This window comes from Natrix helvetica, assembly GCF_964273705.1.
Source record: "Natrix helvetica genome assembly, chromosome: 6".
Lineage (NCBI taxonomy): Eukaryota > Metazoa > Chordata > Lepidosauria > Squamata > Natricidae > Natrix > Natrix helvetica.
Window position 1 is genome coordinate 14937280 of NC_138553.1, and position 18002 is coordinate 14955281.

General features: G+C 43.5%; 1 protein-coding gene across 1 annotated transcript in view; it reads right to left on the reverse strand.

Moving 5' to 3' along the window:
- The window catches only part of ADIPOR2 (adiponectin receptor 2), a gene marked incomplete at its 5' end in the record, with an annotated part of 34157 nt that extends 16379 nt beyond the window's left edge, over positions 1-17778 (reverse strand). Inside the window, one exon of the mRNA XM_081957271.1 lies at positions 17617-17778. Within this exon, the coding sequence (XP_081813397.1) occupies positions 17617-17778 (162 nt within the window). The remainder of the gene's footprint in view (positions 1-17616) is intronic.
- Positions 17779-18002: the final 224 nt, after the last annotated feature.

The following is an 18002-nucleotide window of genomic DNA, read 5'->3' on the forward strand; positions in this document are numbered from 1 at the left end:
CTCAATTTTAGAGGGCAATAGGCATGTGGAAACTTGATAAAAGTGTTGCTGTGCCTTAGAAAATGCCTTGCAATGGATGGGTGGTAAAGTCAATACTGAGTCAATACTGATATAACAAATCAGTTGGCAGGATATGAATACCTATCCATTGAGTTTTATTAATTACTTAAATCTCAGAGGGCTTTTTGATTCTCTCTCTCTCTCCCTCCCTCCTTCCCCGCAGTAGTTTATCGTGAGGCAAGGGCTACCTGTACTTTTTGCTCTTGCAAAAATCCAATCGCTGTTAACGGATTCGCAAGCACTTCTTATCCAGGAGCAAAGAAGGTAAAAGTGCTTGTTGCTTATAGCAATCCAATATTTGGCTACAGCATCCAGGAATCATTAAAAAAAACAACCTTAAAACTTTTTAGAGAGGTTGTTCTTGTCTAGTTCCAAGATACAGCTGTTGACTTACAACAGCTCTCTTAGTGACCGCTTGAAGTTACAAGTGCTGAAAAAACCTATGACCATTTCTCACACTTATGACCATTGCAGCTTCCCTAGGGTCCTGTGATTTGACATTTGGTTGCTTGACAAATGACTCATATGTACGACGATTGCAGTGTCTCGGGGTCAGGTCATCCCTTTTTGTGACCTTCTGACAAGCAAAGTCAATGGGGAAGCTAGATTCACTTAACAACCATGTTATAATTTAACAACTGAGGTGATTCACTTAACAAACGGGGCAAGAAAAGTTGTAAAACGGGGCAAAGCTCACTTCACAAAGTTCTCATTTAGCAGCATAACTTTTGGGCTCAATTGTGGTCATAATTTGAGGACTACCTGTAAAGTTGCCTGATGCTAAATTGGTTCACTTTGTGCTATTCTAACAGGCAAGGATTCCTTAAGTCATAGAGGTCAGTTAAGGTAGAGAATGTTGGATATTGGGTCTTGATTCCTTTGCTTGCAAAGCATAAGTTGATGTGCATCCAGCGGTGGGTTGTAGGCGGTACGCCCCGGTACGGTTGTAACGGAGCCTGCCCGGCACACCGGGTACCGTTCCGGTATGGTGCTCCAGAGGGCCCACCCACCCACTTGCGCTCCTTACCTGTCTTTAAAGTCTTTGGCGCTTCCGCGCACGGCGCATACAGCACCTACGTGACACTCCACCGAGCAGCTGGAGCATCGCAGAGGTTCGTGGAGGCGTCGCTGGACCGTAAGAGGCATACATGCACTGCGTGCGTCCATGTGGAGGCCGCCGGGCCCGTTCCAACCGTACTGGTGGAATGGGATCCAGAACCCACCACTGAGTGCATCCCTGCATTTAAGTATTTCTTCTTTTCTGTGTATTGAGTTACTTGTAAATGGACTTTACAATGAATACTCTTATACAGAAGCAAAGTCTTAACTGAGAAGCAGATGGCACTACATATTTTCAAAAGCAGACTTGCCTGCAAACCCCCATTCAGCAGAGCAGATAATTAAACTGGGATAAATTACCACAGAATAATAAAACACCTAGGTCTTTTCTCCAAGATTTCTTAGTATCATTGGGGCTTTTATTTAGAGCTTGTATTTAGAATTTCCTGATGCTGTAAGGAACCGTAAGAACATTGCTTTGCTAACTATAATAAATCAGAAACAAACAAACCAAAACAAGTTAATGTGCTATGACTTCAAAACTGCTGATAGAATTCCTAGATTCCTTATCAAAGTACAGTGTCCGATCAGGAAAAAATATTTTAATAGATTCCTGTATTATAGCATCACTGCACCACAGTTAGTTGACAGATTAAGAATTTAAAAGATGAGAAAAGGGGCACATTTGAATAGAAATTATAGAAAGAGAGACGTTAAAATATGACTCTCCCTTCCATATTAGTTGACATATAATTTTACAAAAGATCTGAGAAAAGCACATTTAACTATAATTAGGTAGTTCCCTGCTTTCTTTCTTCATTTCCTGTAAGAACGAACAGTGTGTGAAAAGAAAATGAAAGAAAAACAGTGAAAAAACCAAGGTTTTAAACAGCTGTGGGATTAGGGTCATTGGTTTGTGTTAGTCAAAGTCCTAAACAACCCCACCACGTTCTTTTAATAAACCAGGTGCTGGAACACCCATCACTTCTGTGCAATTAGTATAAATCTTTAGACAACTCTCTGCTTTTGGAATCATTAATAACAGAGCCTAACATACATCCAACTTCAGAGAGCTTAATGTATACTTTTCTTTCAGGAAACAAATGCTTAATACCAAATCCAAAAATACGACTTGAGACTTTTATGTATTCTACAATTACAAAGTGGAACTTCCGTAACATGATAGGAGATCCTTTGACTGTAGCAGACAGTTTAAAATCTAAAAGAGGAGATAGGCACAATGTTTCTCAACCTTGGCAACTTTAAGTCCTGTAGACTTCAACTCCCAGAATCCCCCAGCCAGCTGATGGCTAACCTTTTTGTCCTCGCATGCCCACACCCATAATGCAATGCATGCGCGACACCCCCCCCCCGTGTCCCCTTTTGGACCTAGCAGGCCTGCCTGAAGCCTCCTGGAACCAAAAACGGGGAGCGGGGTGGCCGGCTCCCCCCCCCGCACTCCTTCCCACCCCCATGCATGTGTGCGACACCGCCGCCCATGCTTCTCCCACATGTGCCCCACCCCCACGCATGTGTGGCAGGGACCAGAAAAAACAGCTGGCCGACAGGAGGCGCACACGCACAGTGGAGCTGAGCTGCGGCGACGGCTCGTGTGCCCGCAGAGGGTTACGTGCGCCACCTGTAGCACGCATGCCATAGGTTTGCCATCATGGCTATAGGAAGTGTCCCCATGAACAGAAGGCACTCTAAGGTGTAAATAAAATCCTAAAAGTATTTTCATTAAAAGGTGGGGCTCTTCACTTTCAAGCTAATAGTGGCTGCAAATATTGCAGCCTCTTGTGAAGCGGACTTCGAAGAGGAAGGCTGCCTTAGCTCTACCCAAGATCTTGCTTAATACAAAGGGGAAAGCAGGAGGTGCACTTACTGGCCCAAATCCTGTTCCCGAAATCCCCAAAGCCCATAAGCGTTCGTGTCATTCAGCTGAACGTCCGCACTGGGAAACTGTTAGCTACCCACATGATCAAAAAACAGTCATGCAGGCCCTAATCATCCCAGGAAGACTACTGCTGTGAGATCTATATGGGGCTATCCCTGAAGGCTACTCAGGAGCTGGTCTAGAATGCATGGTGCAGACAATGACAGGCCCCCACCACGCCTATGTGTCACCACTGCTTAGTGAGCTACACTGGTTGTTGGTTACTTGAGGGACTATTTCAATACAATATTCCCCCTCCCCCATAAGATTGGGTAGAGTCCCTTCAAAATATATAAGGAAATGTGTCTTCTCCACTACAGTGCCTGCTCTTTGAAATGCAACAATATCTCCCAAGAGATATGGTTCCTACTCTGTAGCTGCTTCCCCAGTCCTGAAAACCTGCATTTGCTATCAGGTCTGGGGTTAAGATAGTTTTCAAGCATTGTTTTCTTTTGATGTGTTGGGTTATCTGTCTCAGATATACATGTGTTTATTCTTTCATTTCATTGTTTCCTATTTCTGAGGTATAAGCTAACCAAAGTCATCAAGTGTTGGGTGTTCTCCAAATCAGACAGAGAGAGAGGAGGGGGAGAGGGAGACATACAAACATACATACATACATGATAGGTAGGTAGGTAGGTAGATAGGTGATATAGATAGATGGTAGGTAGGTAGGTAAGCAGGTAGATTAGATGGATGGATGGATAGATGATAGATAGATAGATAGATAGATAGATAGATAGGATAAGATAGATAGATAGATAGATAGATAGATAGATAGATAGATAGATAGATAGATAGGTAGGTAGGTAGGTAGGTAGGTAGGTAGGTAGGTAGGTAGGTAGGTAGGCAGGCAGGCAGGCAGGCAGGCAGGCAGGCAGGCAGGCAGGCAGGCAGGCAGGCAGGCAGGCAGGCAGGCAGGCAGGCAGGCAGGCAGGCAGGCAGGCAGGCAGGCAGGCAGGCAGGCAGGCAGGCAGGCAGGATTGAAATTCTCCAGCTATTGGCTGGAAAATTCTGGGAGTTGAAGTCCACAAGTCTTAAAAGTTGCCAAATTTGAAGACCTCTGAGCTAAGCAGAGATGGGAAGCGCTGGGTCGAAGAAAAGCCTCGCTGCATGTTGCCGCACTCATTAAAAGACGTGCGGCGGGCCTCCAAGCCATCCTGAGCGGCGCGGCTATGGAGCACCCACCACCACCACCATCACGCTTACCTCCTGAGCTCGTATAGGGTTAGAGCAGCTGGAAAACATTATTAGAATAAGGGAGAAAGAGAAGGGAGTTGTAGGGAAGAAAAAAAGGAATTATTTGGAGAGTCCAAGCCAAAAAGTGAGAAAATTCAGCTGGAAACTCGCAGAGAAACATCCGAACGGGCAGACTGAGGAAAAATTCTAGGGAGTGACCACACAAGGAGGTGTGGTCAGGGAAAAAAGTTCCTCAGTCCTAGGGCAACCAGACTGAATTAACCCACTGCTTGGACTCTCCAAGCGGTGCACAGGAAAAGGTCCTATGTTTCTTCCCATGGTGCATGTCCCCATTGTCCTATTCTTTCATAGCTCTATGAAGAGTGAGGAAAAAGAGCCCCTCCTCCAAACAGTGAAGTAGCAGCAAATTACAATGGTAGTCCCTCTCTCTCTTTTTCATCAACTAAGAGACCGCTGTTCTGCCTTCTCAGGTGGTAAGAGAATGAACAGACAGTTCTTGGGCCTCCGGTATAATGCACAGGCTTCATGGAAACATTTCATCGGACCTTGGAAATGAAGCGCATCCACCTGGAACATAGTGCTGAGGAACTGGAAAGAGACAAGCAGGATTCCAGAATCTATGGAAAGAGAGGTCTTTGTAGAATGAACCAACCTATATTGCTACAGTCATTCATATCAGGCAACACTATTTTTTCGCTTGCACCTGGTTGTATTTGGTAAGACAATAATTAACCTAAACAGTCTTGCCTTAACACCCTTTAAGAGCTTGCAAGCTGCAGTGAGCTTAGCTATCAAGTACTATACCTAACACTTTTCTTTATTTAAAAAAAAAAAAAGTTGAAGGAGAATCATGCAGCTGCAAACTCTTCTATGGCTTTTCATACCTGCCCTACAAACACCATCTATGAGAATTTCTTCCCTTTGGGTCTGACCTACGGAATTTTACCCTTATTAAAAGGCACCTCTAGAGTACGGGAACATTCTCCTTACTCATTTAAAACAGCTTTACCAAGGCTTTAAAATACTTTCTAAAAATAGTACAAGTTTTGAAAGTTTTAATTTCTCACCTGCACATGTGGAGAACCACTGTTTTGAGAGACAGAGAGCAAGATCTCAGCCATGCAGAAACTTAAAAACTTTATGGCAGTTAGCCAAAATGTTGCTCCCCCTTTTCACCCACTGTAATTAACTTGACTCAACAGCCTTATTGCAAGGACTTCGGAGATTTAAAAAGTGGCTCAGCTTCTCCCTACCCTCTTGGCCAACTACTGCCACTGCAATCCTGAGCAGCCTATTCCACAGGGGAAGAGGAGCTTAACTGAAATGTTTCAAAAGAGTGACCACGTCGTTTTTTTGCAGCAACCCGACTCTTTAAGAAGGAAGCTGCTTGTCTAACCAATCCCAAGGATATTTTGTGTGACAGCTCCGTAGGCGTGTTTTTGCTCTGAGGGCTCGGCAACCAGATTGCAAAAGGGGCACGTAACCCAATGGAAGCATGCCATCTGGATGTAGTTAATTATTATTCTAAACTGACACACAATACAGCAAGGACTTTTTGTCTTCTGAATTAAGGCTGCAATGAGGTCTGCATCGATCGTGAATTGCCAGGGTTCTAGGCTTGGCAAACTTAAAATTTCAGCAAACATTTTAGGAGGTTTAGAACAATGTAAGCAAATTATCTTGCCAGTTAACATCATTAAGAGTTTGTAGAAATGAAGTGTGAGGAAAACAGCATTCTGTAATTTAATGATATTGATGATGGCCATCAAAATAAATACCCACCAGACAGTGGTGGGATTCAGGCAGTTCGCACCTATTCGGGGAACCGGTTGTTAACTTTCTAAGTAGTTCGGAGAACCGGCTGTTGGAAGAAATCTCTTTTTGTTTTTTCCACTTTACAGGGCTAATCCTATAAGGAAGGCAGGAAGGAAACCTTCTGGTGTTATTTCTAGCCTAATCTTTATTACCCTGCTTACAGAAACAGCCTCTCCAGTTAACCCTTGTTACATTGTAACAGCTAAGGTGAAGCGTGAGTGACATTGAGTTGGCCACACCCACCCAGTCACATGACCGCCACCACTGCCTACCCAGCTGGTCATTAGGGCAGAGAACCGGTTGTTAAATTATTTGAATCCCACCACTGCCACCAGAGCACTAAACACTACTCTACTGTAGGAGTAAGCAACGTAGGATATTCCCAGTACTGTTGAAGTATACCTTCAAACATCTACTATCTTTGGCTGTATCTTCTATGGCCAATTTAACTGCAAACTAGCAATCTGGAGGAACACAGCTAAGCTATTCTCCATTCTGTAGAATAGATGCTTCCCTTGTCCTGAAAACAGGACAGGACAAGACAGGACAGCAGGAGAGAAGTGAAAGGAGACTGAAATGATTAAGCAAAAACAAAATCAGTAATAAAGATATAATAGTCCAGAAAAACTTTGAAGAGGAACGGCTGGCTTGAGTTATCTGTGCGGGTGCAGCAGAATACAGTAGAAGTCAAAGTCATGAGTGAGAAATATGCACAAAGAGGATGGATGATAAACTTATCACTGTGCGATGGTGCACAGTACTCCAGCTGACAGCTGGCTGCCTGCAATTTAGCAGTTCAGATCTCTCCAGGCTCAAGGTTGACTCAGCCTTCCATCCTTCCGAGGTGGGTAAAATGAGGACCCAGATTGTTGGGGGAAAACAGGCTGGCTCTGTAAACCACTTAGAGAGGGCTGTAATAGCACTGTGGAGTGTATATAAGTCTAAGTGCTATTGCTATAGGTAAAGGTTCCCCTTGCACATATGGGCTAGTCGTTCCCGACTCTAGGCGGGCGGTGCTCATCTCCATTTCAAAGCCGAAGAGCCAGAGCTGTCCGAAGGCGTCTCCGTGGTCATGTGGCCGGCATGACTAAATGCCGAAGACGTATGGAACGCTGTTACCTTCCCACCAAAGGTGGTACCTATTTTTCTACTTGCATTTTTTTACTTTCCAACTGCTTTCGAACTGCTAGGTTGGCAGAAGCTGGGATAAATAACGGGAGCTCACTTCATTACGCGGCGCTAAGGATTCAAACTGCCAAACTGCAGAACCTTTCTGATCGACAAGCTCAGCATCTTAGCCACTGAGCCACCTGGCTATATGTCTACTGCTATATGGAAACATTAAATGGTGGCAAGAGATTCCAGAAGAACTACACTGCCATTGTACATATTAGACTATATAAGCCTGACACAAGTCAGCACTATATATCCTGATATCCTCCGTGTATACTGGACTATTACTGGACCTCTCTTCCCAAATGAAGGGCATCAGGTCAAGAAAGGTTATAAATCAAAGTCATAAGGTTCATTATGATGCAAAAAAAATGTTTGTTTACAGGGTACTAAATAATAAATCTGGTAATCAAAGTGCTGTATGCAAAATGTCTCCCAGTTGCAGTCTTACATTCTTTAAGCGCAACAGACTGCGTTTTATCAAAGGATTTTATATTACTTGTATTTGGTCTATCATGCCAACACAGCTAATCCCCCAAACTTTGTTTCTACAGTATTTTTTTTTTAAATGGGTAAAATTACTAGATTCCAATTTTCCACTATCCCTTGTTAGCTAAAAACAATCCAGAGTTGCTTTTGGTGAGATGGAGAACGATGTGATGAATAAATAATAGTTTTATATCGTTTAGGCAGAAAATGTGAATCGGTTCCTCCTTCTTAAGAAGAGTTTCAGTATAATGACTTTTTTTCCTAGTCTGTGTCCGACAAAATAACCAACCTTTGCACATCTGTTCAACAGCAACACAAGCAACTGCTTGTGTGTAGTCAACTTATTTGGAGAAAGCCCTCTGAAACCAGACAGAACTAAGAACTGCAGCTGCCATAGAGGCCCTCAAAACTTCTTCCCCCACCTCTTTAGACCATATGTTACTTCCCAAAGCAGCTGTGCCTTAGTGTGACAAGCTCCCTGCCATAAGTTGGCTTTATGAAGCACAAGAGAGAGAGATGTAGGGGGACCACACCTACATTAACTGTTGAAAAGCTTCTGCTTTTCTTCCGGAAGTCTTGCTACACAATCTGCGTGCTACCATGTCTTTTTTTTTACTTTTAAAAGTTAGCGTTTTTTCTTGTCTTTTTGATGTGTCATCAAATGAAGCTTTGAACAACTTTAATACACAGAGAACAGATTCTGCAAAGCAGCACCAAAGCAATCTCAAGCACATAGTCAAGGTGGTGTTTCATCATCATTTAACGACCCCATAAACCCTTGCGGGGTGGAGTCTGAGCAACTGAATGGAGCCAGCAGCGTGTTTAATGGCCGGATGCCTTTCCTGTTGTCAATGTGGAGTTTTGTTCAGCAGATCTATTCTCATTGTGCCCAGAGAGAGAAATATCTGCCTCTACCTAGGATCAAACTCTCAGCCTCCTGATTGTAAGGCGAGAGCTCCACCTCTAGGCCACTGCACCGCTCTCAAAGTGGTGTTAGTCAAGGTGGTGTTTTACCAAACTATATTACATGGTACGATTTCTCAATAAACTTCAGATGTCTGAACTCAGTAAATTTTGCATAAGAACAAAAATATATCTGCAGCAAATACCTCTGCTTGCTGAGCTCAGCTATCTATATCTTAGCATAGAGCTCTCCAATTTGGGGAGATACTGGCATATTTGAAATGGAGAATACATTACAGTTAATTGTACAAATCAGCTGCAACCGAGCGTAATTACAGATATAAAACACTAGGGCAGGGGTGTCCAAACTTGGGAACTTTAAGACTTGTGGACTTCAACTCCCAGAATTCCCCAGCCAGCCATGCTGGCTGGGGAATTCTGGGAGTTGAAGTCCACAAGTCTTAAAGTTCCCAAGTTTGGACACTCCTGCACTAGGGATATTCAAAATATGTCAATCCGGGAATCCAATGTTCTGAAGAATTCTGAAGTTTCCTTCTGGACTTCCCAAAAAAAGAATCAAGAAGGGAAGGATATTTCGCATCCTGAGACCTTGTACAAACCTACTTCTGCTATGGATATTATGTTGAGATCCCATATAAGACAAGAGGAAAAATAATGGGGGATATATAAATAGGTCCTGAGGCTCATCCTTGCTATAATGTGTACTGTACTAGTTTCCAAGAAAATTAAGACATTTGTAAGGATTGTATGAAATGGTGTATTTCATTTGACAACAGAATACCCATCACTGAGAGAATGAATTCTCCTCTTCAGCATTCCTCAACTGTAGACACTGCAAGAGTAAAGCTATGTTAGTTTATCATGACCAAAATTAAAAGGGATCTGGTAGCACCTTTTCAGTCTAACAAATTTTGTTAAAAGAGATAAGCTTTTGTGAGCTGCAGCTCCTCCTGGTTTCCTAACAATTCCCAAAGCAGTTTTACAGAGTTAGGAATTTTCCACTATACATTTGTGAGGGGCACAAAGAAAACCTTGTTATGTTTGAGGGTTTGATACTGAATGTTTGCAACTCCTTGCAATATATCAATATACCAATATCAATCTATCATCTATCTATCTATCTATCTATCTATCTATCATCTATCTATCATCTATCTATCATCATCTATCTATCTATCATCTATCTATCTATCTATCATCTATCTATCTATCTATCTATCTATCATCTATCTCAATGTATATATGTATATATGTATGTGTGTATATGCTTATGTGTGTGTGTGTATGTGTGTGTGTGTGTGTATGCATTGCAAAGAGTTGCAAATACACATATTAAATCAGAACATGATGGGGAAGAAATGATATGTAAGATTTAAAGGCAGTGAAGGAAAGTATATATTTAGAATATTGAGCAGAAATGAAAAATAGCTAAACACTGGTTGTTGAAAAGTTAACATGAAATTTTATCGTTTCCTTTTCCTCACAAGAACTAAAAAAACAGTTTCTGTACTAAGAAATTTTTAAAAAATATTTCACCCTTTTTAACATTTTAATTTCACTTTGTTACTGTTGTATATCTTCTTTCTCCTTTTTACTCTGCTGTAACTAAAAAGCATTTTTTAAAAAAAAAAAGCTTTCAAAGCAGGCTTAGTGACAGATCCTTTCCAAAAGGTCAAACAGCTGAATTCAGAAGTCACCAAGGCCCCTGTTGTCTAACAAATGTCCCAGCTGGGCTTTTGCCATGAGGAAGAGTCAAGTGCCATGGTTCATTATTCTGCACACTGTACCGAAGGCCTCAGCGCAACGGATCCAAAATTTCACAGTTACGCTTCTAGGCCACACACTAAAAATGCACAGAACACCACAGATGCTGGCTTTTTAGACAAAACCCACCATCCATCAAGAGCAAAAAACTAGGGTGGCTGGAAAAAAAATGAGAAGTAAACAGCCTTTTGTTCCTTTTTTTTTGCCACTGGAGGATTATAAGGGGTGGGGGGAGGGTGGGGGGGGGGAAAGGAGAGAGTCAAGTGCAGGTTTTTCAGGGCTGTACATAAAAAGCCCATTCATCAGGTGATAAAAGTCACATGCATTTGGTTGTGCTGGTTTAACAAAAACCACAGTAAGAGGCATTTGTTTAGGCGATATCAGTAACTGAAGAAACAGCAGGGGAAACAAAGACACTCCAACTATTCAAGAGCAAAGGGCAGAGAGAAATAAAGGAAGGAAGGAAGGACAGACAGCTCCAGCACAGAGCAGCAATATTGATGGGAAACTTGAATGTTTATTCAGTTATTTTAAAAACTGCCTATAGCCCCACCCAATCCATATGGTTCTGGGCAGCAAACAAATTTGCTGCCCAAATTTGTTTGCTGGCCATACAATTTCAAATGTGCCACAAAATATTATCCCCACAAATGCAAACAGAAAGAAAGAAAGAAAGAAAGAGAGAGAGAGAGAGAGAGAGAGAGAGAGAGAGAGAGAGAGAGAGAAAGAAAGAAAGAAAGAAAGAAAGAAAGAAAGAAAGAAAGAAAGAAAGAAAGAAAGAAAAACATCTGCACAAAGTCCAGGACTAAACATATTATTTTCTAAAGCAATAGCCAGTAATTTAGATTTATTGCTATTTATATGGTAGATCTTTAACCTCCACTGGGATAGAAAAACTTACCATCAATATATTATACACTAGTAGTTTTCATACGTGGCAACTTTAAAGGTGTGTGGACTTTGACTCGCAGAATTCCCCAGCCAGCATGTGGAATTCATGTCCACAATCTTAAGAGTTGCCAAGTTTGAAAACACTGTTATAAAGAATTCTGCTCTTCCCACTTCCTGAATACTTATCACCTAATAAGTCTTACTGGGTTTTTTTTAAAAAAAACAATGTACATACAGAGATTACTCCAATTTCAAAAGTCGTTTAGCCAGTTAAAAAGGAAAAGCAACATGTAAGTTACATCTGATGCAATTTCATGTTTTGAGGTGCCATTAGTAAATAGCATTTTCTTTCTTTTAGAAAAGCACTTGCTGGAGCATTTAAACATTCAAAGAACATCCAATAAATAGCCCAATAAAACAGCTTTATCATCCTGTCTCAAAGAACAGATGAGGCAATGCCTCAAGATCACTAACAGATTCATTACCACAGAAGGTTTTAGAAAATGGATCTAATGCCCTCTTTATGATCATATATTTTCTATAAACACGTTCAGTACTAGTTTCCGATATTTTTATTCATATGCTCCTGTTTCTAACCAAACCAAGGTTTTAATATAAATGGGGGCAGAGAAATATCTACACCACATGTTTTCCAAATAAACAGCCTATTTTTATGACAGGACTGATTGGGACTAAATTCCACTTATAAACCTTAGTAACACTGCACTATAGTTCTTGGACCGTAGCCATTTTGGGATGCATAATTTAACTAGCAGTGGACTTCGAGGCATAGAGTCTGTATGCAGATCTACGAACTTGAATTGTCTGAAGCCAGCCAGCTAGCAATATTTCCTTCTCTTCGTGAGGACACAAAGCAGCTAAATGACTTTTAAAATAGGTAATCTACCATATCTTGGACAGAGAGAGGCTTGTGGCACTAAAGCATAACCAGGGACTTGGTCCTATGATTTCCTTCAATGTTGTGGGCAGAAAGAACGTTAGTCCTTACCTGAACGTTTCTTTTCTGCAGTGAAGGCGGGAGGGGCTACGGCTGGGTTTAGTCATGAGGGAATTTTCTTAAAGACACCATCCTTCCCTACTGGCTCCCAGTTTCCTCGAGGTCGATGGAGAATCTTATGTAAGGCAAAACAACCGGAGACACATATACATATACCCCACGACCGCCCCTTGCCGGCTTAAATGAACTTACTAGGGCGGAACATAGCCCCTCCCGCCTTCACTGTAGAAAAGAAACATTCAAGTAAGGACCAACGTTCTTTTTCCTGCAGCTCGGCGGGAGGGGCTACAGCTGGAACATACCCAAGCTAAGTCCCGGGAGAGGGGAGGTCGCCACCTGCTGAAGAACTCGACGCCAGAAAGACGCGTCCAAGGCGAAAGGGTCCAAACGATAGTGGCGGATAAAGGGTGTTGGGGAGGCCAAGGTGGCCGCCCTGCAATTTCCTCCAGGGGAGCCCTAGTGGCCCACGCGGCCGTGGTAGCGGCACTTCGGGTGGAATGGGCCGTGATACCTTGGGGAGGAGTCTTCCCTGAGGCTAAATACGCCTCACTAATGGCCTGTCTCAACCATCTACCAATGGTGGTAGACGAAACTCTAGCACCCATTGTGCTGGACTGAAAGGATAGAAAGAGTGCCTCTGTCCGGCGGAAGGAGGATGTACATCTAAGGTAGATGTGCAAAGCGCGTCGTACATCCAGCCAGTGTCACAGGTGTTCCCTCTCATGTGAAGGAGAGGGGCAGAAGTTAGGGAGTATGATTTCCTGCGACCTATGAAACAGGGAGTTGACCTTCGGGATGAAGGTTGGATCTAATCTAAGGACGACCCGTCTTGGTGGAATTGGCAAAGGTCGTCCTTGGATGACAATGCTCCCAACTCCGATATGCATTGAGCCGAGGTAATGGCGATGAGAAAGGCTACTTCAAGGTGAGGAATCTGAGGTGAACTGTCCTAAGTGGTTCGAAGGGAGTACCTATGAGGGCCCTGTGCACGGTAGAGAGGTCCCACGTTGGAAAACAATGGAGAGGAGGGGGACGCAAGTTCCCCGCCCCTCTGAGGTACCATTTTACTAAGGGAACTTGGGACAAAGAAAAACGACCATCCCCTGCCAGAACGGAGAAGAGGGCAGCCACCTGCCTATGTAGGGTGTTATAGGAGAGGCTGAGATCTAGGCCGTGTTGAAGGAACTCAAGGACCTGGGCCACTGAGGCATGAGCCGGAGAGAGACTGACTCCCTCGCACCAGGAGGTGAACGCCGAACACGTGGAATTATATATCCATGTGGCTGGCGGTCGCGTGGCTGCTTTGATGGTGGAGATAACCTTGGCCGAGAGATGTGCCCCCCTCAGGAGGCGCCGCTCAAGTGCCAGACGGTCAGTTGGAGCCACTGGGGCTCCGGATGAAAGAGGACCCCCTGGCACAGGGCGATCTCCTCCTGAGGAATCCTCCACGGGGGAGAGATGGACAGCTGAAGGAGGTCTGCAAACCAAGGCCGTTTCAGCCAATATGGGGCTACTAGGATGATGCGTGCCCTCTCTATTATTACATTTCTCAGGGTCCCCTGGATCAGAGAAAGAGGGGGAAAGGCATAAAGGAGGCCCGGAGGCCATGGACTTCTGAGCACGTCCACTCCTTCCGCATTGCATGCTGGGAAGCGGGAGAAGAACCAGGGCAGTTGGGCATTGGTCGGGCTTGCGAACAAGTCCACCAACGGATTGCCGAAGTGGTGGCAAATCTTGTGGAAGAGCTCTGGAAGTAGCTGCCACTCGCCGTGATCGACTGTCGTCCGACTCAGCCAGTCGGCCTGATGATTGGCAACACCCGAGATGTGATCTGATGTTATTGAGGCCAGTTTCTTCTCCGCCCAGAGTCCAAGCTTCTGAGCTTCCAGCCAGAGACATTTGGAGTGAGTTCTCACTTAGCAGTTTATGTGCGCCTTCGTGGCTACATTGTCCGTCAAGAGGAGGACATGTTGGTTGGCAATCGAGTCTCAAAATTGCAAGAGTGCAAGGCGTGCTGCTTTCAGCTCCAGCCAGTTGATATTGTGGCGAAGGTCTGATTACAACCAACAACCCTGGGCCAGTCTGGATTCCATCAAGGCCCCCCAGCCGTAAAGGATCGCATCCGTAGTGACAGTAATGTGATCTGGTTCCCAAATGTCAGAGCCGTGAAGTAGGGCCAGAGATATCCGCCACCTCAGAGACCAGCGGAGATCCGGAGGCAGTCTGACTAGACGCAAGGAGTTTCTCATGCGATGACGTTGGTAGGGGATGAGCAGCAATTGAAGTGTCCGAGAGTGGAGACGTGCCCAGGGAACTATTCCTATGCACGACACCATCTTGCGCAGGAGGCGGGCCAAGGTCAGGATGGAAACTGACCGACTTGCGTGGACATGGCGTGCCAAGGATTGGAGACTTTTGAGACGATCTGGAGAGAGCCGAACAAGTCCTGCTACAGAGTTTATCACTGTTCCTAGGTGTTGGATTCGTTCACTCTGCTTCCCTCTTTGATTGCCTTCGCTGCAGAGGCTTCCAAGACTCAGGAAATGCTGCACGTCTTTGAAGCTGCGGTTGCTTTAAACACGTGGTGAGGCTAGGGCGGCGCGACAAAATTTTCTCAGCCGCGGCAAGGCTGTTAACACCACGGCGGGCTTTAAGTCACGGTGAGGCAATCCCAGTGGCGCGGTTCACAACTGCAGGTGCGGCCCCTGCAATCCTACCTGATGCCAATAGTTCGTCCTGGAGCCTCTAGGAATTTCGGCTGCAATGGGAGCCTGTCACCCCTGCACATCCAGGAGTTGGTCAAAGCCCCCTCAGGCCCAGAGGCAAGGACCGGGAAGCCCTGCCTCCTTATGAGACTGATTAGCAGACTCGATGGCCGGCAGTCCGATAATTTAAGAATTTAGAATACCCAATTAATCGAATTAATATAATAACTATTAGTACCTCAGGGAGCAAAAACTAGTGCTTGGACCAGAGACTGAGAGGAAACTGGGAGCCAGTAGGGAAGGATGGTGTCTTTAAGAAAATTCCCTCAGTCTCTGGACCAATCAGGCTGTGACTAAACCCAGCTGTAGCCCCTCCCGCAGAGCTGCAGGAAAATTGGAATTTTCTCTGAACTGTATCTTTGCTTTAACCTAATGCTTTGCTAGTCTCCAGTCAACTGCATTTCATCCTTTCCTGATTTATGAAGCCCCATCGGAAACCACATTGAAAACATACACTTGCTTTCCGAGTGCAAAAGGAGAAGCTCCAGAGCAGCAATATATGGAATTTGGACAAAAGGGCATAATCTAACTGGGATTGCCTGACTCACAGTAGTTTCTGAATCTGAGGCAACTTCTCCATTCACTTCTGGTCTCCCTCCCATGTGCACCCACCAGCTCTCTTTGGCAAGATGAAAATGGGTGGCCCTTTTTTAAAAAAAAAAAAATCCTGGCCCTATTTGATTCTCTAGCTTAGAAATCAACTCTGCCCGTTCCATTTTTTGCAACCGTGTGCAAATTCAGACAATAAGTATACACTAAACAAAATGAACGGACTGTGCTGCTTAGAGCAGGAATATAAGTGTGAATTTTAAATTCAATGTTGCTTGTCGCTTTTCCTGTAGGGCTTCGTATCTTTTGGGGTTTAAAGAACCTTTTCGGAGTTCTTTAAAGGTTCAAATGTAAGAGCAATTTACAGAACCCCTTGAGATGAGCCAGTATAACCTACTGAGGGCATCTAATGCTTGTTGCACAGCAGGATGAAAGCAAAGTCATGATCTTAAAGTTAAACCTATACATGCCATTGGCTCAACCTCTCTACAGGTTATGTTCAGGTGCACGTTCTCTCCCTCTTCCAGTGACCCATGCTCAGAATTGCTGCATTCCTTAGCCTCAATATCTTCTTCATCACATTGCCAACAAGAATATTCCTACAACCTACAGTTAAAAGAAATATGTGAATACTGAATAAACAGTGATCAGAAGACAACCAATGTCATTTGTCAAATAATGCTGTGTTTAGGACGGTGGTACAATCCCACCATATTCCAGATATGTTTGTGCAACAGAGAGAAGATATTTAAAGAAAGAGTCTTTTAAACTCTCCTTATTAAATAACAGGAAACAGGATTGCCTTGAACACTGTAGTTAGAAAACATTTGTATGAACACATTGAAACTTTAGCTGGGCAAATACAATTTTCTTTCTCCCATTTTCAATGAACTTCTAAGGAAGGACTTGAACGTGAGTCTTCTCATTGCCTGTCCAAAACTTCGTTGTCTCTCAATTTAATAGAGATTAGCTCTCAGTTAAACAGATTTAATCGAAACAAATGTGTTCAAAAACCTGATCAGTATCAATACTCTAGATCAGTGATGGTTAACCTTTTCGCCACCAAGTGCTGAAACAGGAGCACGCACATGTGCATGCGCATTGTAGCACCAGAACCTCGAAGAGACAGCTGGCGTGTGACGGAACCCGGAAGAGCAGCTGGCGACAGTGCGTGTGCCCAGAGAGGGGTCTGCGTGCCACTTCTGGCACGCATGCCATAGGCTTGCCATCATGGATCTAGCTGCTTTGGTTCACTCAGTATTCTTACAATGTTTTGGGGGAAGGGTATTCTTGATAAAAATCCCAAATCTTCTCAAGGGCTCCAAAACATGGCAGATTATTTAATGTTAAATAATTATGGTATTAACTGTGAAAGGGAACCTAATGAAGGATCGAAATGATAATATAAACACTCTGCCCAACAGCTGAAAGACCATCTTCTTTGTCAATTAGGTATGAAGGACTACAAAATGAGTTCATCAGGATAGTTACTGATTGCTTTGTCATTCTGTTTCAATGCTACAGAAAAGTGAGTGTAGGTAGAATTTAGGTATATAGATGGGAGATGCAATTCAGTAGTCTTGGATCTAATATTTATCCTGAATTTTTGAACAACAGCCAATATAGAAAAGGGGCTTATATCCAGTATGGGTAATACACCAATATGTCATTTTCCTAAGACTTCACTTCTTATTGTCTGCCCTTGGTAAACATATTAACAAAAATAAAACTGATTATATAGGATTGGTCTTTAAAACAGGAAAAAAATTGTTAGCCACTCTAAAAGGCAATATGACCATTGCCTGCAGCTTGGGAATCAAGTATATTAAAACAGGACCGTAATTGTTCCTAAGGTACTCTAGAAAATCATCTTTCAGATTTATACAATTGTAATCATTAGCTCGAGTAAACTCATAATCCAAGGAACTCTGTCTTTGTTTCCAAATTTCAGTATAACAATTATTCACTGTTACCTTTTCAGATGATGCTGATGGTTCTATTAAGAGACGTTCCTGCTCACTGGACTTGTCGTTATGATCATGTTCTTGCCCAGCAGAATTGGGCATATGTCCCTTCCTGAGCCGTATAACTGGCTCCAGAGTGCTTGCATTCCCAAGATCTGTTGATTCGTTCATGAGATCAAGGCTCTTCCTGAAAAGTTCTTATTTTCTCCAGCAAGAGGCGGTGACGAATTGTAGTTCTGAAAAACAAAGTTGATAACGATAAACATGTCACCCCCAAAGTTATGTAAACCTATCTAGCATTTCTTTTTCTTTTTACAGGTACCAAAAGCTATAGCCATCAAGAATACACATTAAAATACTGAAGCGGGCAAGAGATGATGGATAGATGATTTCTC